At 46.1% G+C, this 24926-nt stretch overlaps 2 protein-coding genes across 3 annotated transcripts in view; one reads left to right on the top strand and one right to left on the bottom strand.

Annotated features, from left to right (window-relative positions):
* The window catches only part of NANS (N-acetylneuraminate synthase), a 19778-nt gene extending 10110 nt beyond the window's left edge, over positions 1–9668 (top strand). The window contains exons 2-7 of one of the 2 annotated variants that reach the window (XM_027882612.1): positions 1464–1595; positions 3040–3255; positions 6011–6110; positions 6371–6525; positions 7553–7819; positions 8910–9668. In XM_027882612.1, the coding sequence (XP_027738413.1) occupies positions 1464–1595; positions 3040–3255; positions 6011–6110; positions 6371–6525; positions 7553–7819; positions 8910–9119 (1080 nt within the window). In that variant the 3' untranslated portion in view covers positions 9120–9668. Of the gene's footprint in view, positions 1–1367; positions 1596–3039; positions 3256–6010; positions 6111–6370; positions 6526–7552; positions 7820–8909 lie in introns of those variants that run through there. The other variant, XM_027882611.1, reaches the window with a different exon arrangement.
* Positions 9669–14542: 4874 nt separating this feature from the next.
* TRIM14 (tripartite motif containing 14) lies at positions 14543–23835 on the bottom strand. The gene is given in 6 exon segments (XM_027882610.1): positions 14543–15560; positions 16487–16579; positions 17557–17719; positions 18826–19059; positions 19930–20025; positions 23674–23835. Coding segments are annotated over 6 exon segments (1284 nt in total). The 3' UTR covers positions 14543–15024.
* Positions 23836–24926: the final 1091 nt, after the last annotated feature.

Raw genomic sequence — 24926 nt, forward strand, 5'->3', positions numbered from 1 at the left:
TTTTTTTTTTTTTTTTTTTTTTTTTTTTTTTTTTTTTTTTTTTTTTTCTCCCCCATAATACTGGGACTTCCAGCAGCAGGACTGTTGAAACAGCTGCAGTCCTATGTTTTACATCACCAGTACTGGAGACCTTCCTGATACTCTCCATCTCATTACCAAGTTTAACCTCACTTTGATCACATGAAATCCTCTGGCATGGTTTCCTTTCCATTCAAGGAGCACAGTATTATCTGTCTCTATGTGTTCTGTGGTCATATCAGAGATTGCTGTCTATGGTCAACAGAAATGACTGTAGGGACTTTCCTGTCTTCAGTGGTTTTGATTGCCTAACCATCAGTTTTAGCTCCTTACTAAACACAGCAGGCAGCTGCTAGAGGAAATAGGAACTATTTCTGTTTTCTATTTCTATCCTCTACATATCTTCATCATATCCAGAACATTAATTCTTAATTTCTGGTTTTTTTTTTAATCAAGTCTATTACACCAACACCTAGACTTGGAGCTCTTCAGCAGCCTGTCAGGTAGCCACTACCCACTTTCCCATTTATTTCAGTGTATCATTGGAAGTTTTGTCTGAACCAAATCCCTACAACTACCTCAAAAGGAGGTTTTTAGTGAGGTGGGGACCAGTTTCTTCTATCATGTCTTCTTCTATGCAGTGAGAGGAGCAGAGGAAATGACTGTAACCTGAGACAGGGGAGATTCAGATTAGATATTAGTCAAAATTTTTCCCTGTCAGGGTGGTCAGGCACTGGAATGGGCTGCCCAGGGAGTTCTGGAGTCACCATCCCTGGAGGTGTTAAAGAGGCATCCGGATGGGTGATGTGGCTTAGGGGTTTAGTGGTCACAGTGGCAGTGCTGGACTGGACGATCTCAAAGGTCTCTCCCGATCTTGACGAGTCTGTGACTCTACAATTCTGAGCCCTCGTAAGTGCTCTCCGTATCAACGCATCTTCACGGCCTCTTAGGTGCGGCTCCCGGCTGGTTTGCGTTTCCCGGGAAATGGCGTTCTGCCCGCACCCAAAGCGCTCCTTCGGCGAGTCCGGCGGTGCCCCCGCAGGCGATCCGGGACCGCGGGATCTCCGGAGGGCCCTGGGAATGGGAACGGGAACGGACAGGGACAGGGACAGGGACACGGACACGGACACGGACACGGACATGGATACGCTCCCGGACAAGGGCGGAGCACGCTCAGCCCAGCCCAGCCCAGCCCAGCCCGGCCCAGCCCCGCCTCCGGCTCTGCGTAGGCCACGCCCCCCGGCCCCTCCGCGGCCGCACGGCGTCCCCTGCCGCCCGCCCGCCTCCTCCCGGGCGCTGGCCAATGGGGGAGGCGGCCACGCCTCCGGCGGCGCTGATTGGCCGCGGCTGGGAGGGCGTGGCCGCGGGCCGGGGAGCGGGGCGCAGTCGCGGGCAGACGGGCGGAGGAGCGGGCGCCATCTCGGAGCGTCTCCGTGTCACCCACCATGCCGAGGGAGATCGAGCTGTGCCCCGGGCGGCGCGTCGGCGGCGACCAGCCGTGCTTCATCATCGCCGAGATCGGGCAGAACCACCAGGGCGACCTGGACATCGCCAAGCGCATGATCCGCATGGCCAAGGTGCGCGGGGGGGAGGCGGGCGGGCGAGCGAGGGAGGGCCCCGGGGCGCTGCCCGCGGGGAGCGGCGTCTCCTCCGCGCCGTGGTGCCGCTCGGGAGGAGCGGGGTCACTTGCTGGGGGGCTCATTCCTGAAGCAGAGGGTCTGTCTGCAGCGAGATCCTTGCGCTCGACTTCGTGGCTGGGTGTGGAGCGCGTGTCCCGTGAGGAGCGGCGGAGGGAGCCGGAGAGGTTTAGTCTGGAGAAGAGGAGTCTTTTAAAGAGGACTTGTGTCCCCCTCTACAGCTGCCTGAGAGGAGGCTGTGGTCAGATGGGTGGTCGGGCTCTTCTCCCAGGCAGCCAAGCGACAGGATGAAGGGACAGAGCCTCGATCTGTGCCAGGAGAGGTTTAGATGGGGCATAGGGAGAGACTCTTCATAGAAGGGGTGATCAGACACTGGAACGGGCTGCACAGGGAGGTGGGGGAGCCGCTGCCCCTGGAGGCCTCTCACGAAAGGCTGGACTGTTTAAGGAAAGGCTGGACGCGACCCTCAGTGCCGTGCTCTGGTGGGCGTGTTGGTGTCCGGCCACAGGTTGGACCCGGTGATCTCAGGTCTTTTGCAGCCTATTTGATTCTGTGATTCTGTGTGATGACAGCCACAGCCCTGCAGCTGTGGTGTGAGGGAATTTGGGAATTTAGGAAGGATCGGGCAGCTGATGAACCATTTCTGATGAACCTCCAGTTTGACCTGGTTGCACTGAGGTTTTTTTCAGGTAATGCTTGTGTTGTCCAGGAAGACAGCCAGGCTGCTTTGAAATTTGATGTTATGTCTGTTAGAGAGAAAATGGCACATCACTGAAAACCAGCTCAGGGCACAGTGTGTTCAGAGCTGTAACAGTGGTGTAAGTGCAAAATACTGTGATGAGGATGTATCTTTATGTGTCACTTCCAGTGGATTATTATCTCTGGAGGTGTTCACAAGGCATCTGGGTCTGGCACTGGCTGATTCAAGGGTTACAGTGGTAGTGCTGGGTGGACAGCTGGGCTGGATGATCTCGAAGGTCTCTTTCAATCTTGATGATCCTGTGAATTTCACATTCAAATTCCTTGTTCCACAGAATCCTGTGTCTTGTTTCAATGTAAAATTATAAAGTCACAGCTGAGCTGGAAAAAGACACCACAGAAATCAGCTCCTCAAATAAGCGGCCTTCATAGCAAGAGGCTATGCAGTTCTGTAGGTTTAGTATCTAGACTGCTGCTCTACTAAGTGTTGAAGTAAAAGGGCTTATATGTCTGCAGGTCCTCAGTCACTCTGTGTTCATTACCATTTCTGTGACTGCTGTGGTGATGATGCTGTGAAAACTCCACAGCAAATGAGCATATCAGTTGATCAGTTCTTGTGTTCAGACTTAGGATGAGTGCAGTTTTTCTTGCACTGCCACTCAGTGTGCACCAGCTTCTTTTGCAGGAATGTGGAGCAGACTGTGCTAAGTTCCAGAAGAGTGAACTGGAGTACAAATTCAACAAGAAAGCCTTGGAAAGGCCCTACACCTCTAAACACTCCTGGGGAAAGACCTATGGGGAGCACAAGCGCCACTTGGAGTTTAGCCATGACCAATACAGAGAACTAAAGAAGTATGCCGAGGAGATTGGCATTTTCTTCACAGCTTCTGGCATGGATGAGGTATGTAAGCCATGCTGGAATGACAGTGGAGTCCAGCTGTTGTGTCTGTCGGGTATTATTAGGCGTGATAGTTTCTGCACAGAAAGAATATGTGGATGATGAATTTCTACATTTGAAATGTGTAAACAGGAAAGATCAGGTAACAGTTGAACCTCAGTGTAGATCAGAGATTATAGATTGCTTTCCTTTTCTTTGTGGCCTAGAAAATACAGAAAAGCAGACTGAAAGAGACCCTAGCAGGAGTATGCTAGCCACTCTTGCATATGGCCAGCAGATCAATGTCCCTGGTTTCCTGCAAGCAGCCTTATCCAGGATGGGATAAGGATGTGACTTAACCTAATATTTTAAGGTGATCCGTTCAGTGCCTCACTCTCTTACCATCAGAGAGAATTCCTAATATATTAGGGTTATCTCCTTCCTCATGATTTTTTGTCCTGCCTTATCTGATGTAAAAGTTTATACTTTTATTTTTTAAAGGAGATCCTTTCTGATAATTCAGCACCTCTTCTCTTTGTAATCTCTGGACTAGACAATTTTAATTCCTTCAACCTTTTTCTATGATGTCTTTTCTAGTCTTCTGGCCATTCTTACTGCTGCTGTCAACTTTACTGTCCTATTGACCAAAATCTTTGAATTGCTGTGCCTCTGCTGAGGTGGTACAAGCACCAAATATTGTAAAGAACTACTTCAGAATGCGTGACAGACAAGAAGATGTTTTGTGTGTACGGCAGAAGCTCAGTGCCGTGGATTCAGAAATAGATCTGTGTGAAGAGAGTGGTGCCATGTTTTTTTGTCATGTCTTCATGTCTAGAAGACCTGCTGAAAACCATGTAGTCCTCTAACAGAGGAGTAATTTAACCCTGGATTCTTGGACTTCTGTATCTGGGATCTTAAAGACCCGCGTGTCTTTGCAGGGGGGAGAAAAAACCCACACTCCTTCTTTGATGTTAAAGCCTCTGTTTTTTAAAGGCTATAGTGCAATACAGAACACCTTGCATATGCAGCAGCTAAGATCCCTTTCTGCCTCTGGGATGCCTCTTTCTCTCTGCTGTGCTCCATTGGGTGTGACCTTATCAGCTGATTAATAGAACTGATACATGTTTGTGCCTTCTTGTTTGAACAGTAATTACTTTACACATCTGATAAGATCTCTGGTGGCATTTCTGCAAGGCATGGTTTTGGAACTTAAGGAAAACATGGCATAAATTGACGTAGTAAGTCCTCGAGAATATGTTAACTTCTGTAAATTTAACATCATCTCCGGAACTCCAGCTCTGTCAAAGAGGTTAAATTGTGTGTTTAACTATATGAGGCAATCAGTGAAGTGATGTGTGAAGTAAATACAAAGGCTATGAATACCTTCTTTATCTATTCTGTTGCAGTGTGTACTGGAGACAAAACAGGATCTCACTGAACCACTCCCTTTAATGTCATTCCTGCTACTTGACATTACTTCCTGATCCTTGAATCTCCTACAGAAAAGCTGCCAATTTCCAAGAGATATTTACCTAATGAAGAGTGGCTTTATTTCATTTTGTGCCATCTCCTGAGATTAGATCTGTGGGTTTTTAATATAACATATTCATTGTCTTTATGCACAATGCATTTTAGTGAATAAACTATATTAAAGAGATGTTATGCATCCTAGGTACAAGAAATTGCATCTCCATCATACTGATGATAGAAAAATTAGACCAAATAAGATGAGTTTCTCCTCTGGACATTAGCACTCTGGCACTAAGTAAATTTAACTGCAACAAGGAAAGAGCTGGAGAAATTAAAAGTATTTGTGAGTGATTGATGGGGAACAAAGGTAACTACTTCACTGTTGTCTCAGGAGGTCAAATGGAGGATTGAAATATCTCTTGCCTTTAATAGGTTTGGAATTAGAATATTCTTCCTTGAAAGTACTAATTTTTATAAGATCATTACTGATGTAAAACCATTTTTCAGGGAGCCTTCAGTAATTCCTGAATTGTCTTCAATATGGCACACTTATTTTTAGGCAAAAGCAGAGTATAATTAGCATTTGAGTAAACTGATAGTCTTTTCTTTGCCATATTTTATTTTCTAGTGCCTCTCCTAGATGCAAGCCCATTTTTGGATTTCCTTTCTCGGGTGCTTCTTTTTTTTCAGGTGCCTATTTAATATGCTTGTACAAATTTTTCAGTGTGGCACATCTATTCAAAGACAGTTTAAAACCTGTAGTTTTAAACTCTCTGTGGTTTAATATTTCTGACCTGCAGGAAGTGTGTGGCTGGAAGACTGACTGCGTGCCTGTAACGCATTTCTTCAAAGGGCAAGCTCTCATCTGCAGGTAGTTGCTCTCTCTGATGGTGCTAAAAAAAAAAAATAAGCAGGAATGCTGTGGCACACAAGTTCATCCATAAGTTAGAGGAGCAAGGGAACTCTCCTGTGCTAAGCAGCAGTTCCTACAGCTGGCTGACTACCTGTGGCTGGGAGACCAAAGAGCCTGCCTTCCAACTGTGATCCCAGTCGAAAACCTGTAGAGAAAAGGCACAGGTGTGAAAGAAGGCACCATAGTTATACTTTCACCTGGAGGGAAGACAGAAACCAATATCAGGATAGCAGATGTTGCTTCAGGAGCAGTGTATTTTGGGGAGATGTCTGTAACACCTACCTATTTAACTAAGCTCTGGTTTTGCTATTCTGAAGGGTTATTTCCCAGCACAGTAGTTCTTTATCCTTTGATCCAGCTGGTGTGTTAAAATGCAGTGATTTCTTTTCCTTGCAGATGGCCGTGGAATTTCTGCATGAATTGGATGTTCCATTTTTCAAAGTAGGATCAGGAGATACAAATAATTTTCCGTATTTGGAAAAGACTGCAAAGAAAGGTGAGCATTTTCTTTGAGCCATCTTGGTAAACATCACTGTGTCTCAGTAGATCAGTTACTAGAACTTTCATCCACTTGATTTATGGGAAAAAACCTGAAGTTTCTTTAGAGGAAACTCACTCTTAGGCTTGGGGAAAAAAGGTTCACCCAGCATTCCTTTCTAGTTTTACTGGATTAATTTACTACAAGAGGCTAATTTAATCTTGTGCAGCTTTCTTGCAGACCTAGGACAACATTTTTGTGTGTTTTCTAATGGCTAGGTCGCCCAATGGTGATTTCCAGCGGGATGCAGTCAATGAACACAATGCATCAGGTTTATGAGATTGTGAAGCCCATCAACCCAAACTTCTGCTTCCTGCAGTGCACCAGTGCATACCCACTTCAGCCAGAGGACGTCAATCTCCGCGTGATATCGGTCAGTGAGTAACCCCTGCGTAGGGTAGTGGAGAAGAGCTGTGCACTTCTGCTGAGATACATTTCCAGGTCTTTGGCGTGCTGGAATTTGCTTCTGAGAAGTTAGGAGATGTATCGAGTTCCTCTAAGTCACGCAAATGTTGAACTAAAGAGACCCAAAAGATCCTTTTTTAGCAAAACTCGTCTTTGAGGAATATGATAGAGGATATTACTGGAGTATTCACAGCTCAACAGAGGAAAGTATGGCACTTGGTTAACAGGTTAACCCTGTGCTTTATAGTGCAAAGAAAAATTGTGTAGACTGTTACCATTAAGAAAGTGCATGGAAGTGAGAACATAACTCTAAATGGGGAGCTAGACCAGCAGCTTCTGGTAAAAAACCTTCATGTGACTTTCAGAGCAGAGAAAAAAATGGATTAAACCATGGGATAGTTCCCTTTACTGGAAATATTACTTGGATATTCCTAAGAGTGATGTAAGAAAGTGGCCAGTGTTCAAGCACCAGCTTAGATTTATGCGCACGTAGTATGTTATTTTTAGCAGAATGCAACATGGCTGCATTTAATTGCCTTTAGGAATGGATGACTGTCCCCTATGTATGGGTTAAAAGATTGCTTCAGAATTTAAATACAGAGTTGAAGAAATCTGGTTTGGATATAGATTAAGTTTTACCAGTCCACTGGGTTCTTGTATGAAAATAGAACACTATTACTGTTACTTACAGTGATGTAGGCTTGGAAGACCTGGAATACTAGAACCGAATTAAAAGGAAAAACATTGAGCTGTAGAAAAGAACATACCTCCTTTTTCTTGTTGGTATTGATAATGTTAGTGAAATTTAGAATGTGGCAATTGGTAATGCAGTGTGACTTGCTGAATGTAAAAAAAATGCATTCTCAGCATAACCAGCTGCCTGTTTTGTGACACAATAGTTGCCTGTGCGTTTTTATTGCAGTTATCACTGTTAAGTTTGCTTTCTCTTTGAAATGCCACCTTGGTAATTCAGACCAACTCTGTTGTGGTTCAAGGCATATCAGTCAGCTTTTCCTGATATCCCCATTGGCTATTCGGGACATGAGACTGGCATAGCCATTTCAGTGGCAGCTGTGGCTATGGGTGCCAAAGTGGTGGAACGCCACGTGACTCTTGACAAAACATGGAAAGGAAGCGACCACCAAGCATCTCTGGAGCCAGATGAGCTGGTGGAGTTGGTGAAAGCCATCCGTACTGTGGAAAAGGCAATGGGTTCTCCAATCAAGCAACTCTTGCCCTGTGAAATGGCTTGCAATGAAAAGGTAACTTTTGCTTTTAGCTCTTGTAAACCTGCAGCTCATTTAGACCTGTAGCTAATTCTCTATATTCAGAAAAACAGCTTGCTGTTTGTTCATTGCAGTAGTGTTTCTGCCTCTGCACTCCAAAAATGTCTCACTGCAGTTTTTTCTTGGCAGTTTTGAGCATAATGGAGTTCTGTGTTTATCATCCAGTAGTTAAGTAAGTGGAGTAGAAATACAGAATCATTTCATTTAGGTTGGAAAAGACCCTTAAGATCGTTGAGTCCAACTGCTAACCTAACACTGCCAAGTCCACCACTAAACCATGTTCCTAAGTGCCACATATGTTTTAAATAACTCCAGGGATGCTGACCCAACCACTTCCCTGTTCTAGACTGTTTCAGCGCTTAATAACCCTTCTGGTCAAGGAATTTTTCCTAATATCCAATCTAAACCTCACCAGGCACAGCTTGAGGCCATTTTCTCTTGTCCTGCTTTTCTAGCTGCCTGGGAGAAAAGACTGACCCCTACCTGGCTACAACCTGCCCTTCAGGCAGTTGTAGAGAGCCATAAGGTCCCCCCGGGCCTCCTCTTCTCCAGACTGAACAACCCCAGCTCCCTCAGCTGCTCTTCATAAACCTGTTCTTTAGACACTTCACCAGCCTCGTTGCCCTTCTCTGGACTCGCTCCAACACCTCAGTGTCCCTCTTGTAGTGAGGGGCCCAAAACTGGACACAGTGTTTGAGGTGCAGCCTCACTAGTGCCAAGTACTCAGTAATACTAATGGGAATAATATGTCTATATGATTGTATATGAGCTGCTTTTACATTAAGCTAAAATACCAGTCCTTCTAATCAGATTCCCTCCTCTGTGATTTCAGAACATTCCAGTAGGCCACCATCCAGGTTCAGACAGGTTCTGGATGTTCCCAGCAGCCTGGTTACAGTGAAGGCTTCCATGCTAATCAGCCTTCATTTGGAATAAATAATGCAGAGGGGGGAAAACTCTTTCCCAAATAACTGTAGAGTATTTTTTATCCTTTTTTTGTATACTAAGCCTAGCAATGTGTTTGACTTAAAACTTTCTTCTCCCCCCTATCCCCCCCCTCCTGTAGCTGGGAAAGTCTGTTGTGGCCAGAGTGGCAATTCCTGAAGGTGCCATCCTGACACTTGACATGCTGACAGTGAAGGTGGGAGAGCCAAAGGGATTTCCACCAGAATCCATCTTCGACCTGGTGGGCCAGAAGGTTAAAAAAAGTATCGAAGAAGACGAAACCATCACTGAGCAAGTCGTGGAAAATCATGTAAAAAAAGTGAAGTGCTAAACCAAAGCACTACCCACTCCATGTTTCATGATGAACTACTGCACAACATATTTAAGTGTAGCAACATGATCAGTTAAAAGAAAGGGGCATAATTATGGGGATCCAAGCAGGTTAGCATTTTCAGGTTCTCATTAGTGGGAAGTTTCTGAAGCAAGGGGATATAAATTATGAAGAGCATTTTATTAGAAACTGTATAGCTTTGTGCCTAGGAAATACCATGCTCCTCCCTTCTCCATTCCACTTAACATAGATGAATTTGGAATTTTGCCAAATCTGAGACCACAGTCTGCTGCTGTCTGGCTTCCTTTTTCTGTTAAGGATACAGTAAATCACAGAAATTTTTTCTACTAGAAAACTTTCTACTTGAACAGCTTTGAGTTGTTCTAACCCCTTATCTTTTGATGTTCCTTCGTCTTCTGCCATCTGCCTCAACCCTGTAATAGCAGGAGTGTAGCTGGAGTTGAAGGCAGCGAAGTGAAAGTTCACATACACAGAACAGAAAACTGCACATGCAACCTGATGAATTTTTCTTAAGATGAAAGCCTTAAGATGAAATCATGGCTAGGCTTTGCAAACGAAGATTTGAGAAGGGCTCTAGCCATGCTTGTACAAGCGCACGGATGGCTAAAAAGGCCAATGCAAGGTAGACAAGTCCAGTTGCAGAAGGCGCAGCAGAAAGACTCTCCAGGTGATATCGACAAGACACGATTCTTTCTGCATTGTCTTTTCTCCTCAAGAGTGATCCTGCATGTGTTCTCAAAAGCAGCAGCAGCATTATAGATGGTGTGTCTCCAGGCCTCCCGACTGGAAGACAGGGTAGACCAATGGTGGTGATCAATATTGCCAAGGCTGAGGGATTGTTTCAGGCAGTCCTTGTATCTCCTCTCCGGGCCTCCTCTCTTGCGGCAGCCAGTGGCAAGTTCCCCATAGAGCACGATCTTAGGGAGGCGATGGTCCTGCATCCTGGAGACGTGCCCTGCCCAGCGCAGCTGAGTTCTCAGCAGCATGGCCTCAATGCTTGGGACTGCTGCCTGTTCAAGGACAGACGTGTTGGTCACATCCAGTGGATGTTGAGCATTGTGCAGAGGCAGCGCTGATGGAAGCGTTCTAAGAGACGCAAGTGGTGCCGGCAAATGACCCAGGATTCAGATCCATATAAACGAGTAGACAGTACAATGGCTCTGTAAACGCTGATCTTAGTACTTCAGGTGTTTGTTTTGCCACACTCTTTTATGGAGTTTACCGAAAGCTCTGTATGCCTTTGCTAACCTGTTGTCAATTTCTGCATCAATCTGACTGTCTGAGGAGATGATGCTTTCCAGGTAATTAAACTGCTGGACTGATTTGAGCGCTCTTTCACCAGTGGTGATATGGGGATGATGGGAGACTTCCTGAGGTGCAGGCTGATATAAAACTTCTGTCTTCAAGCTGACTTCCAGACCAAAAAGCTCAGCAGCCTCTGCAAAGCAGGATGTTAGACGCTGCAGAGCTACTTCTGTGTGGGTGACGAGGGCGGCATCATCAGCTTAAAGCAGCTCATGGACAAGATGATTTAAGGTCTTAGTGTGGGCCTTCAGTTGCCTTAGGCTGAAAAGGCTCCCATCGGTACGATATCGAATGTAGACACCGTTTTCAAAATCGAGGTCTGCCGTGGCCCTTTGGAGCATCATGCTGAAGAAGATCGTGAATAAAGTTGATGCGAGAACGCAGCCTTGCTTCACACACTGGCTATTGGAAATGGCTCAGAAGGTGCATCACCATTTCTGACTTGACTGCGCTGGTCCTCATGAAGTGAGATGATCATTTTGAGGAACTTGGGAGGACATCCTAAACATTCCAAAATCTGCCACAGACCTTTTCTGCTCACAGTATCGAAAGCCTTGGTGAGATCAACAAAGGTAACATGGAGTCCTTTGTTCTGTTCCCGACACTTCTCTTGCAGTTGTCTGAGAACAAATACCATGTCTGTGGTACCTCTGTTGGCTCGGAAACCACACTGGCTTTCAGGCAGAGGATCTTCTGCTATGGTGGGTATTAATCTGTTCAAAAGAATTCTTGCAAGGATTTTACCAGCAATGGAGAGCAGAGTAATACCTCGGTAATTTGAGCAGTCTGATTAATCTCCTTTCCTCTTGTACAACGTGACAATGACTGCATCACGAAGGTCTGAAGGCAGTTCACCTCGTTCCCAGCAGTGCACCAGAAATTTGTGAAACTTAGCATGGAGTGCTTGGCTGCCATGCTTCCAGATTTCAGGTGGGATTCCATCAACCCCAGCTGCCTTGCCAATTTTCACCTGCTGTATTGCTTTAAGAATTTCTCCCATGGTGGGGGCAGTGTCCAGTTCTGTTTTCACTGGTTGTTGAGAAATGAACTGCATTGCTGAGTCCTGAACTACACGGCTAGTACTGAAGAGAGTCTGGAAGTGTTCAGACCATCGATTCAAAATGGAAACTTTATCTGTGAGAAGTGTTTGGCGACCTGCACTGAGTAGAGGGCTTTGAACCTGGTGTGTAGGACCGTAGGCCTCATAGAATCCCCTGTAATCACCTGTATCTGCGCATAATTGGAGTTTTTGCGCAAGACTGGTCCACCACTTGTTCTGTATGTCACGAAGTTTCTGTTGTAGCTTGCTACCTGTGATTCGAAAGGTTGCTTTTCTTATATGACAAGATGGCTGAGCAAGGTGGGCTTGGTGAGCAGTTCTCTTCTTACTCAACAATTCCTGGATCTCGTGATTGTTTTCATCAAACCAGTCCTTGTTTTTCTTGAAGGAGAACCCTAAGGATTCTTCATAGGACTGCAGAATGCTATTTTTAGTAAATTGCCAAAGCGCTTGCGCTTCGGGAGAGGGATCTGTGGAATGAACTTCGAGCTTGGATTGAAGATTTGCCTGGAAGCAGTCCCTCACTGTAGCTGTTAACTTGAAGTCTCCTTCTAGGAATGCCTCCCTTTTTAGGTTTGAACTTAAGGTGGAGGTTAAGTTTACAGCGCACAAGGCGATGATCTGTTTGGCATTCTGCACTAGGCATCACGCGGGTGTGACAAACATCGCGGATATCTCTCTGTCTGACCAAGATGTAATCAGTGAGGTGCCAGTGCTTGGACCTAGGATGCATCCAGGTTGTCTTCAGACTGTCTTTCTGCTGAAAGATAGTGTTGGTGATGGTAAGCTGCTGCTCAGCACAAAACTCTAGCAGAAGGTGACCATTATCATTGAGTTCCCAACACCATGATTGCCTAGTACTCCTTTCCAGGCTTCAGAGTTCTTTCCTACTCTGGCATTGAAATCACCAAGGATAATGGTCTTATCATCTGCAGGAACCTTTTAGATAAGGCGGTGCAGGTTGTTGTAGAATTTATCTTTTTCAGCAGGGTCAGCTTGGAGAGTTGGGGCATATATACTAAAGAGAACAGCATGTTGCTTGTTGTGTAATGGCAGGCGTAGGGAGATAATATGATCAGAATGACCAGTCGGCAGATTTTCAAGTTTAGAGACAACAGAGTTTTTAATCATGAAGCCAACTCCTGAGAGATGCCTTTCAGATCTGGGTTTACCTGACCAGTAAAGTGTATAACCGGCACCATGTTCTCTAAGGCTGCCTTCCTCATGAAGACGAATTTCACTAAGAGCAGCGATGTCAATGTTGAGTCGTGACAGTTCATGGGCAATTAGAGCAGAGCGGCGCTCAGGACGTCCACTGTTCGCCGTATCGAGCATGGTTCTGATGTTCCAGCATGCGAGTGTTAATTTGAGTACACCTTTGGAGGCAGGTGTATGCCTTTTAATCTTTGTTTGACCGCAACAGAAGATGCCCGTTGGCCGCAGTTAACCAACCAGGTGAAGGGTGGAGATGAGCTTTGGTTAGGCCACCTTTTCTAGGCCCCTCTCCGTGTGGAGCAAGCAGTGCTGTCCTTGCCATCTTGCCCACCCCCTTAAGATGAAAAGTCTCGTGATAAAACACTGGGTTGCAGGAATCTGGACTCTGGGGGGAAAATGAGCTTCTTGAGAAATTTAGGTTTTCAAGAGATAGTACCAAGAAAGGAAGCACGCTGGATATGTAGAAAGGTCCCATTTAAGGGGCAAGAGAACCCTTTTTGTGAACTGAAACACAGGAGGGCAAGCCAGACAGATTAAGCAGGGGAGAAAAGTAGCTCTGAGATGGATCAGTTGAAATAAACTTAACCTGTGCTTTAAAATTTGTCAGAAGCATCTGTTGTAAGCTGAGGGAAGCCTGGATCTTAATCGGTTCTGCTGAGCATTTGGTTACCTCTGTTGGACCTGGGGGGGCAACTTTTTAGGTTGGAAGCCAAATGCTGGAGAAGGTTGAACAGCCCTTTTCCTGTTCTAACAAGCGAATACATTATGTTATTCCACTGCTATGAGCCTGCTGCTTTTCCCTGTGACCAGGAAGGGGCCATATGGAAGCAGCTGCAAACCGGGCATTCCCCAATTAGCTCTCTTAGCACAGAACTGCTTTGGTATAATTCATCTGCTTTTTCTTCTGTGGTGGAATCATTTACTAGTGATGGGTTACTTGGAACTTGATGCTTTTATTTTGGTCACGAGGTGGTGAAGTATCTTGAATTTTGGTGGGGGGTGTTTTTGTACCTGTGAGCTGTTCACTTTCAAAATGTTTACCCTTCTGCAATTCTGAGGAAACTGTACTCATGTCTTCAAACGGAGAAGCAGAGATTGAGTCGTGCTTGACCATGTGTGAGCTGTGACTGATACAGTATGCTTGCCTTAAATTAAAAAACTACTCAATTGTTAAAAGATTTTTTTTTTTTATTATTTCAAATTTGAAAAATAAATTAAGCTTATGAAATAAGCTCTTGTTTCTCCATTTCAGCCTATGGTCAGACCTTGCCTTTGCTAGCACTGGTGATGACTCCAGGGCCTTTAGTATTTGGAAACTGTAAGATTACCTGACCTGCTTCAAATAGCAGTGGTTCTTGAGTCTAGCAGGGCTGGTCCTAGATACTGCTGTGAATGTGGGCTCCAAAATTTTCCAAGACTTTAATTAATGTATTGGGGGGGAAAAATATCCATATACAGAAAATTGCAAGCTGTGTCTCCTAGTTTTATGTGAACATGTGTTTATCCAGCTGCAGTTAAAGAGCCTTTGCAGAGTCGACAGAAAGATAAGTTGGGCATAAATGCCCCGCTGACCTAGTGTTTTTATTGCACCTGTGAGCCTTACAGGCATTTCAGACTCTGTTGCAGGTTGCACGCAGCTGTTTCTCATGTTTGCACTTAAGAGGGAGGAATAGGGCCATCCAGAAGCCAGGTTCCAAGGCCCTGTCACATATAAGACCAGTGAGTGGCTATTAAATGTGGCCTCAAAAGCTCCTGCTTCAGAAGGGACCTTTCCAAAAGTCCATGCGAGTGTTTGACTTTTCCAAGATGACACATAAGTATGAGCTAATTCACTTAGTGCTTTTATTATCCAAATCTGACTTTGTCAACTATAACAGTATACAATATATAAACTTGAGCTTGAACCAAGCTAAACCTATTACCATACACAACTGCAGCCTCTCCAGACAGATGAGGGGAGGAACTTCATAAAAAAATATGTCAATATCCCCATTCCAGTCTGAGCTGTAATATGCTTCTTTCCACTAGATTTTTTTCCATTTTGCAAGTTGAAAAAAGTACAAAAATATTACATATGGCACTTTGGGTGGTATGGCAACACCATTTATAAGAGCCATATTACCTTCCCCCACTGACAGAGACATTAGAAATTACAGTTGGTTTTCTTGAATTTACCTTCTAAAAGCAACTAGTTACAACTTTCCTACAACAGAGATTAATTCATGTAGATAATTGCTAAAGTGGTTTTCACAGAAAAAGCATAAAATAGTAGGCTGCTTTTTTTTTTTTTTTTTGCTTCCTTCCTTATGGTATTTTGCATGTTCTAATGGACCCTTCCCAGAGTCTCAAGGCTGGATAAACTGGTTCTGTGAACTTGCAGTGGAAGGTGTGCAAATGAGCCATTCCATCACTGACATTGTAGAATGAAAGGATTCCTGCTTCGTAATCCAGAAAAATGCCAATACGATCAGGGTCATCCTCTATGAAGATGGGGATTCTCTCCCCCTTGTGAAATGCCCAGTATTCAAATTCAAACTTCTTAAGGCACCAAGATGCTCTGTTCCAGCCCAGCCGGCAGGTTTCAGAGTCTCCCTTCCTGCCAATGGAAGGGTAGGCTGCACCAATCCACCATCCTACTCCAGCATGAAGCAGGTCAACTTCCCAGTAATGGCTCCCAGACAGAAATGCGTCTCTGCTTAGCGCTTGCCATAATTTATCGAACCTCTGGGGGCCACAGGGGTAGAATATCCTCCTCCAGCTGCAGCTTACTTCCAGACGGTCATCAGACAATTTCAGCCTTGGGTGAATGCTGTCGTATTCCCAGGTTGGTGATCTTGCATCTGCAGCCAAAGCCATAAACAACTACATTTATCATGACCCTTGGAAGAAGTCCAACAGTGAGAAAGCCTACAGGTCCAAGGACACTGGGTCTGGAAAGGGCATTCCAGTCTAAATAAGGCAGGGTGCCAACTTTGCGGACTCCACACTTGTCAAATCTGGGTCACCCCTTGTGATGGGGACATCAGCTGTAGCACCAAGATTCTGTTAATGATGGGGTTTAGCAACTTAAAGAGCCTACAAGCTCCAAGGACACAGGCTGGAAAATTCACACCAAGCACATTGTGACGGTGCACCAACATTGGTGCCTCCACACCTTGCTAATCTGGGCCACCAAGGTGATGGGGGCCTCAGCCACAGCATCAACCTGCCATTAAGGTTAAAGTTAGGCTTCAGAGAGCCATGGAACCTACAGCTCCAGGGACAATGGGGCTGGAAAAGGCATGCCAAGGGAATCATGGCAGGGCACCAACACTGGTGCCTCCATAGCTTTCTGGTCTGGATCACTCTCGGTGATGGGATGAAGGGAAGGCATAGTCAGAGTGACTACAGTCACTCAGCTTGCTCAGCTTGGAGAGGAGACTGAGGGGAGACCTCGCTGCAGTCTATGGCTTCCTCCTGAGGGGGAGCAGAGAGGTGAGCACTGATCTCCTTTCTGGAGACCAGTGACAGGACCTGACGGAGTGGTATGAAGCTGTGCCAGGTAAGGTTTAGGAAAAAGTTCTTCACCCAGAGGATGGCTGGGCACTGGGACAGGTTCCTCAGGAAGTGGTCACAGCACCAAGGCTGACAATGTTCAAGAAGCATTTGGACAACGCTCTCAGGCACGTGATGTGATTCCTGGGGCTGTCTGTGCAACGCCATGACCTCAGTGCTCTTTGTGGGTCCCTTCCAACTCGGGATTCTAGGATTTTTTGATCATACTTACGTTTTAAGAAAAGCAAACGATCAACAGGAGTCATGGTTTTCAACACTGTTCCAGGTTCCTTCTTTGCAGTGGCATCAAGGCTGCTGAAAACATCTGGACAGGGATGAAAAGGGACAGTTCAGGGAGTCTGCCAGTTTTTCAACTTCCATTTTCCAGCTTCATGGACAAACTCTGCTACCTTTTCTGGGGAAGGGCTACTCACTCTGTAGGCTTTCAATCTTATGCTCTTTGGATAGCATGGAGATGCTGGACTCCCGTGTTGCCTAAGAACTACACAACTGAGCACAGAACCAAGTAATCACATCTGATTCCTTAAAAAGTAGCCCCTATCACACAAGAGCTGTCAGGCCTCTGAAGACAGCTGCAGATGCTACAGAGCACCTCCATGATGCTGCCTAGCAATCCTACACACAACCTGCAGGGGCCTTTCAGATCTAGTCTGACCATTTGCCCCAGCACCCTGCTGTTTTGTTCTTGGCAATTCTCAGAAAAGGGATTATTAAAAGGGAGCCGGGTGAAATGTGATGGCCGGTGTTGCCTGCTCACTCAAAGGGCAGCAGGGTTTTCCCATGGTTATGTGGTTTTGTGGCTCTTGTGCCCCATTAGGAAACTCCTGCCTTAATCATGCTAAAGGTCACTGAAGGATGAAATACCAGCTCAAAGACAAAAGTAATTCTAAATCGAACATGTTAGCTCACCTTTGGAGTATCAAAAAGCACAGAATTTTTTCAGACTGAGGCAGAAAGATCACTGGGTACATCAATTAAAAAAAAATAAAGCTTTCAAATTTTACAGGTACCCAGTGTTCAATGCCAGAGCACTTAGACCCAACAGTAACTGAAAGAAAGGAACAGATATACTGTGCAGGTATCATAGCCTGCAAAGAAGGAAACTGTATTGAAATAACTGGATAGGACTGAAGATAAAAAGCATCAGACAAACAAAAGACTGACTGAAACACTGCACTTTTCTCCAGCTGATTTGGTAAAAGTCCTGTTCTTACTTACAAACCACACTTTATTTACAAAGAGAGCAGAAGAAAGCAAAATTCAGAGCAGTCCCCCAGGTACCTTCTTTAAGCCGGGCTTCTAATGGTTTCTGCAGAATGGACTCAAGAAGTCTGAAGAAGTGCTTATAATGTTAAAGTATGTGTTCAAACGAGAGAGGTACCGGATGCCACTGTTCTCTCAGCTGCCTCGATTCCTTCATTTCCTTCTCGATTTCTGTGTACTTCTGAGGGCAGAAAGCCAAATTCTCCAATTAGCAGAGACAGTGACATGAAAGGACTCTTCCCTCCCAGCTCCCCCCACAGCACAGAGCAAGGACAGCTCCATCACTGGGTAAACCTATGGGCCATAACAGGCAAGCTTGGTTGTGTTCAGACTGCCTATTCGCTCATTAGCCTCCTCATTACTTCTCCAGCCATTGGAGCCAGGGGCCGCCCCAGAGATGGAGAACCCAGCAGTCATGGTTTAAAACAGGGCCCTCCGGGATGGAATTGAGTTTAGCCTGGCTGGGACCCTCTGCGGGAAATCCCAACAATGGGAAAGTCAAACCACTAAGTTTTAAAAGCAACCTAAAGATTAAAATCCAACCTTCCCCACAAAAAAAAAAAAAAAAAAAACTCCCTAAAATCATGAAGAGCAGCTTTCCATGTGGAGGTGCGTTGCTAGTGCACACAGCAGAATGCCAGGGCCATATCACTCACAACAATGAAAACTCTTGAGAGTCTGCCAAATTGCAAGGATACAAAAATACACCAGAGGCCTTCCCAAGATGAATGGCATCCTTTGCTTTGTGTCAGGGCACAAGCACATGGCAACACACCTCTCCCAAGGAAGGTGAAGGGGATCATAAGATCATTAGGGGAGAGAAGCTGACATTTATTTGTAGGCAAAAGGAAAAGTGTTGCCCCCCTCCAGTAAACTGATGGCTATTGCTCACGGTGATTAGGATCTCTTGCAGCTAAAGAGATGAGATATTTTAGCCTTCCTCCTGAGGTTCCCAACAGGGCTGCCTTTCCTCAGATCTTCGTATGACACTGCACAAGGAAAGACCTGATAGAACATTTCTCTTCCAGATTAAGAGATACATCTCTCTCATCCATATATGCTTAAAATTAACATTGAATTTCATACAGATCTGAAATCAATGCCATAGCAGGAACACCTAACTAAAATCAGGTAACAAATTGGTTCACCAAAACACCAACACAAAGAAAATTAAAAAGCAGTTAGAAAGATGCTGCTTACATACAAAAGGATCTACAGAAGAGATCACTAGAGCAGTTTATCAGAGACTGTGAAGGTAAGAAGCAGAATGAGACCATACGATACGACCTCTAGCAACTGAATAGGATCACTGTCCTGTTGTATTTGTCTGATCCGACATGAGAAGGTCTCTAGGGCTGCAAGCTGTTCTTGACAGGACTCCAGCTGCTGAGCATGTGCTCCCAGGGCTTGCTGGGCCTTTTCATCAATGAAGCTTTTTGCCAGACTCTCTTCTTCCTGAAGAAGTAGCTGGAGCTCGGTCACTTTTTCTGATAGCTGCCTTTTGATCATGCTGGCATGTGCCTATAGATGAAGCAGAAGAGGTCTCACACCCTCAATGGACCATAAACATTTCAGACATTTCTCTCTCAGGCTTTCAGTGTTGCATTTTGGTTCAATTTTACGGATTTTTCTGCATCTCTTCATTAACAAGTGTCCACCCCTTAAGGGAGGGCAGACAGGATTGACTTGCTGATGTCTGGATGGAAAAGCTTGAGGGAAGATTCCAAGATGCCTATTTATGCAGAGAGTGCTGTTTTCAGCTGGAATTTACAGGGTCAGGTACTAAGTGCAACAAGAGGCAGACCTGGTCCGTCAGTGCCAAGACTCTGACCTCTTTCAAAGCAAGCTGGAGACAAGGAGCTGCTAGGAAGAGAAAGCCTCCAAAACAAAGTGACACCAAACCTCTAGAACTCCCTCCAACTCCTACTGATACTTCTGTGACAGAGCTGCTTAGAGATGCTTCTTAGGGCAAAAGCCATTTCATGCTCTGTAAATGAGGTGCAACTTAGCATACATTCCTGTTCTTAAGATGGAATCAATAGAGCTGTTCTTGTGCTTACTCAAACTCTCAATAATGCAGCTCAGTGCAATGTAACATACATCAGCGAAGCCAGAATAACATATGCAGCTGGGGCTACCTGCTATTCCTCTGCACAAAAATTTCAGTACTGTTCTTCCAGAGATGTTCAGCTGATCAGGGGATGAGGACCAGGTCTTTCAAAACTCTCCCTCTTCTCTCCCTTTAAGAGTGTAATATGTTGTGATGGATACAGGGAATACACTCTTTTCCTGAGAAGCAGTAGGTGTCTGGGTCTTTGAATAGCTACAGAGAAAACAAAATGTCTCTCCTTGGAAAATGACCGTCCAGTGGGGAAGGAAACCATACTTTACCTTCACATCATTCACAGCCAGCTCTACACTCCTTCTGTTACCAGCTTCTTGCTCTTTTCTCTCTTCTAAATCCCTCAAGCACGATGCCATGAGTTCCTATACAGCAATGAAACAAGATAAAACACTGCTTCACAACAACATCTGTAAAAAACAGAAATCAGTACCCGCTTGTTTTCCATATAGGGGAGTATATGGAAATATACCACCAAAATACCAAGTTTATGAGGCTTATTAGGGCCAGTACAGTGATGAACTAAAAGGGTTTCAACGTTTCAACTGGTGGTCATACGGGTAAGATTTGGAGAGTTCTCCAAATTAATACCACCTTCCTAAGGAACAGGGAAACCTATGGTGATAAATACATTTTCACCTTTAAATCTACGGTGCTGTGCATTTCAAGAGTATGTGCTAATGCATTTAGCAGCTGATGGGCAGCTAACCAAGAACTTTTATTCAGTGGATCAGTGGAAAGCTCCTTCTAGAGTCAAAATCCAGTGAAAGTTCAGGATGCTTCCCAGAAAGACCAGTCAGACATAACCCCCTATCACTACAGTGATGCTGCAGTCTGAATGCCTTCAACAGCAAATATCATCATTTGGCTGGTGATCACACTACCTGTGATATTTGTGGTGTGGCTAGCACAGCATTGTTCATGTTCTGCTACATCCAGCCCCACAGTTTCTCACTCACAGCCCTCTGAAACTGGCTGTGGAACAGTCTTGGTGCACCCTCTGATGCGTTTCTGTCATTAGTACCATAAAAGATCCAGGCAGTGCTGCCCCACGCTCTCAGTGCACCAGGGTTAAAACAGAGCCTCTCAGTAAATATCAGATAATGTAGCTCCAGCTGTACCTGTCATCAGTGTCCTGTTCTGCAGCTGGGACCCGCTCAAGAGCATCTGCCTGCACATGTACCAGCTCACTGCAACATCTCCAGGGCAGCACAGCATTTAAAGGGCTGACAAACTGAGCATGAAGTGTTGCTTCGTGGTCAAGAGTTTGCACTTCTGACATGTGCAAATACATGTAGTTTGTCATTTGATTAAGATAAAGTCGGAAGAAAATGGGGTCCCAGCAAAAGTCAGAGACTCTGCATCTGGAAGGCCCTTGGCACAGATGCATTCATGCAAGCAGATAAATGTTCTTGCATAGAGCAAGACACTTTAGTTATGCTATCCATTCCAGTCACAGTTTTCCAGTCTTGTCTCTGAAGAACCAGAAGAATTCTGCATCACTTGAAGATTCAGGAGTTCTTCTAGATATCAGCCTGCTTTAGTTTATTTTGCAGCCTAGACCTCATTCCCTTCCTCAAAGACTGACAAAGACCACAGAGCAAAACCCAATCTTCCTTCTCTGCAATTAAAACACAGGGCACTCACTCCCTCACAAAAGTGACCATATGCAAATACTTATGGCAATCCCAAGCATTTCTGGTTAAGTATTACTTTCTTTACAGAGGTAAAGAGCTTTTTTAGAAACTGACACACTGCCAGGCAACCCATGTCATTCACTCTGAGGACTTCAACTCCAAAAACATTCCTTTAGGGATTGCCTGGATGCCTTAAGTCATCCAAGTGAAAACACTATAAAAGCAAGGATTTCTGAGAGATGAGACCCCTAGCTGCAGTCAGGCTCATAGGACACATATCAAGTGCAAAGACTGCTGATCCTATGTCCTGCATTCAGGAGCAGCGGGAGAGTCCTTCCAGGTGATTTTATACAGAACTAGATCCAGGGATGAATCAGCTGATGGACCTCACACAGTGGTTCTCATCTCTTCTTAGCACTCACAGCTAGGACTTGCTAAAAGCGCTGTGGAACATCCTCTGTGGAAGAAGGGCTGCCTGGCTGGTGTCGTATCACAAGGGCTGTACAGAGTAACTGCTCCCAGCAAACAAAATCCCTGGCCAAACTACCAACTCTTAGGCTACCACTACTGATAGTTTGTGCCTGAAATCTCTGCAGCCCTAAGCCAGTAGATGTCAGCACATACTTCCTATGGGGCAGAGTGTTCCCACGGGAACACGAGTTTCCACACTGCTCAGTTCCTAACTTGACACAGAGACAACTCTTTATCAACAGCACGTGCTCCCCCTGTGTCCATCAGACCCTCAGGGAAACAGCACAACTTGCAGCTTTGTACGCTTTACCCTGGCTTAAGTCAGGTTGCCACAACACCTTCATCTATTCGTTGCCTCAGCGTCATGAAGGGGATGCAAACACTGTTGTGAGTTCCCAGCTTCAAAAGGGATACTCTGGATGAACGGCAGGCAGGAAGAGCGCTCTGCACTGCTCAGATGTCTTCAATGGTTTTACCCCTGCGCTGCTGTTTGCTTGCAGCCTAGTGCACTGCCCTCTACCCTTGTAATGTTCTCTAACATTAAGAGCAATAAAATGCCAGAGGAGTTTAGCATGACCTGTGTATCTGCTCCAATCTGCGTGAACTTCCAAGCAGGAAGTTCTGTAGGAGCTGTTTTTTCCTACTGTTTTCTGTAGGACAGCTCTGAGTAACACTGCTCCAAAATACCACAGAAGGAATGGGAAGGAGCTCTCTGAATGCGAAGGAGCTCTCTGAATGCGAAAAAGAGAAAACGAACAGACAGACAAAAGGGGGCAAAAAAAAAAGCTCCTCTACATCAAACCTCTGTGTTACAAGTTTTTAAGCTTCCCCAAGCTTAGCATCACAGCGTGCAGGACTCAGCAAGCCTCCTGGCAGGCTCTCCAGAGTAAAACGAAGCAGAAGCAGGAAGTATTGGGCAAGCTCACAAAGCTTCTTTGGGATATTCGATGGACTGCTACAGTGGGGTGAAGAAAAAAATCTTAGGGAAGAAGCTGCAGTCTGGTTGTGACTGGGATGGAGTTAATTTTCCTCACAGGAGCTCGTATGGCACGGCACTGTGTTTCAGATGTGACTACACTGTGAGTGCACAAAAGGCTGTGAGGGAATGCAAGCAGGCAGACGACCCGTACTAATCAAAGAGATGTTCCATGTCATATAATGGCATGCTCAGAAATAAAACTGGAAGGAGGGGTGGAAAGGCATAAACAGAAATGGCCTTTCCCCTTCCCCCGTGGCATCTGTGTTTCTGCCGAAGGTGCATCCAGCCTAGCAATAAAAACAAGTTCCCCAGGGCAACCAAGCTGCACCAATTCCACACACAAGGTCTGCAAAGAAAAGGCTCAGAAATGAAGCCGAAGTCGGAGGATAAAATGGTGCTGCACATGACCTAACACAAAATCTCACTTCCTCGTCCCTTCGTTTACACACCTGTGTGGGTGCTCGCGTGTGGCTGGTTAACTCTTTCCCTCCCGTGCATGTCCCTGTGCAGTGGCAGCAGGCTGACTCCCTGTCTATGCGGGATTTACAACGCACTTACTTCGCCGAAGCACAGAAAAGTACAGAAACTTTGTTCTGCTAGCCAGCACAGCCTACGAAACTGATGTGACAACAAACCCTGAACCCCGCAAGCTGCTCATTAGGCAAGCAAAGAAGGCTGAAGATACTTGGCCTGCTGCTGTTCAGCTGCTCTGATGCGGTGATGTTGCCACTACCCCAACCACGGCAAAAGAAATCCCAACCGCGCGAGTACCAGAAACGAGAATGAAAAAGGGGCACGACATACACCCAAACCGGGAAGGTCCCCGCTCATACCCCGGTCCGACCCCCCCCGCCCCCTCCCCCGCAGCCGCTGCTGGCACCAATCCTCCCCGCATGCAGCAAACCTTCCCTCCGCCCCGCACCCACCTGCGTGCGGCGCACGGCGTGGGGCAGGAGGCAGGCGCGGTGCCCGCGGTGCGCGCCCAGGGCCGGGCACAGGGCGCACACGCAGCGCCCGCAGTCCTCGCAGAACAGCTCCAGCGGCCGCCCCGCGTGGGCACCGCACGCCCGCGGCCCGCCCTGCGCCATCGCGGTCGGGGGGCAAGAGGGGGAGCGGCGGGAGCGGGGCCCGGGGCCGCGGCGGGGCCGGAGGAGGGTGCGGAGCGGCCGCCGCGGTCCCGCCGCGCTTCTCGACCTCCCCGCGGGGCCGCCCCGCGTCACTCCCCGCGGCGGGGCCGGGCCGGGCCGGGGAGCAGTCGGGGCCGGAGGGAGCTGCCCCTGGGAGCGGCAGGGGCGGTGCGGCGGGGCCTGCCCCCGCCCGCTGCCCGCGATGGAAACCCGACCGCTCTGCGGCATTTCGGGGCGCGACGGGTGTGACAGCCTCCCAAAACACTTACCTGAAGTTCCACTTTCCACAAAAATGGAAAACAAGTAGTCATCAGAGCATGGTGTGTGGTGTTTGGTTTTTTTTGTTTGGGTTTTTTTTTTTTTTTTTCCTCCCGCTTTCTATTTTTTTCAATTAGAATTGTGTGCTCCGTGAAGTCTCATTTATAGAAATCGAACTGAAGTGCTCGCGCTGTCACGAAGTTTGCATACTTACTTTCGTTGGCCGGAACTCTTAGGCACGTTCAACCAAATGCATACGGGTTTTTTTAATCTGCTTTCCTCTTCCTGGGAATAAAAGCAGTAGAGGATACTGACACGCACGCAGAAACATTAGGTGTGGAAAAAAATGGGAAGAGATTTTTAAAAATAAGAGTTTTGGCGAAATATTTGATGCATTAATATATATGTATTAATACATGAGAATGTGGAGCATTGAGAAGCAAGGCAATCCTCCTGAAAGCAGAGAGAATCTCTTGCTCGTGAAAGAGCTACTGATACAATCAAGGATTCAGAATGTGCTTTTTGCTATGGAAGTCAGGGATTTTCTAGAAAAGTGCTGCATAAGCACTCTGTGCTAGAGTTACAGAATATTAAGAATCAGTGGGGATATCTGGAGATCGTTCAGTCTCATCGCATACAGAGAAAAAAGAAAAATGAGTAAAGATGAGAATTTCACAACCTATCTGGGACCCTGTCGTGGTGTTTGACCATCCTCACAGAGAAAACCTTTCATGATGTCAGTTTTTCTCATTATGATGTGTAGTTTCACTGTGCCTTTCCAAGGAGACTTTCAG

Source organism: Empidonax traillii, unplaced genomic scaffold, assembly GCF_003031625.1.
Source record: "Empidonax traillii isolate 1590-97213 ecotype Southwest subspecies unplaced genomic scaffold, ASM303162v1 scaffold108:size1079785, whole genome shotgun sequence".
NCBI lineage: Eukaryota > Metazoa > Chordata > Aves > Passeriformes > Tyrannidae > Empidonax > Empidonax traillii.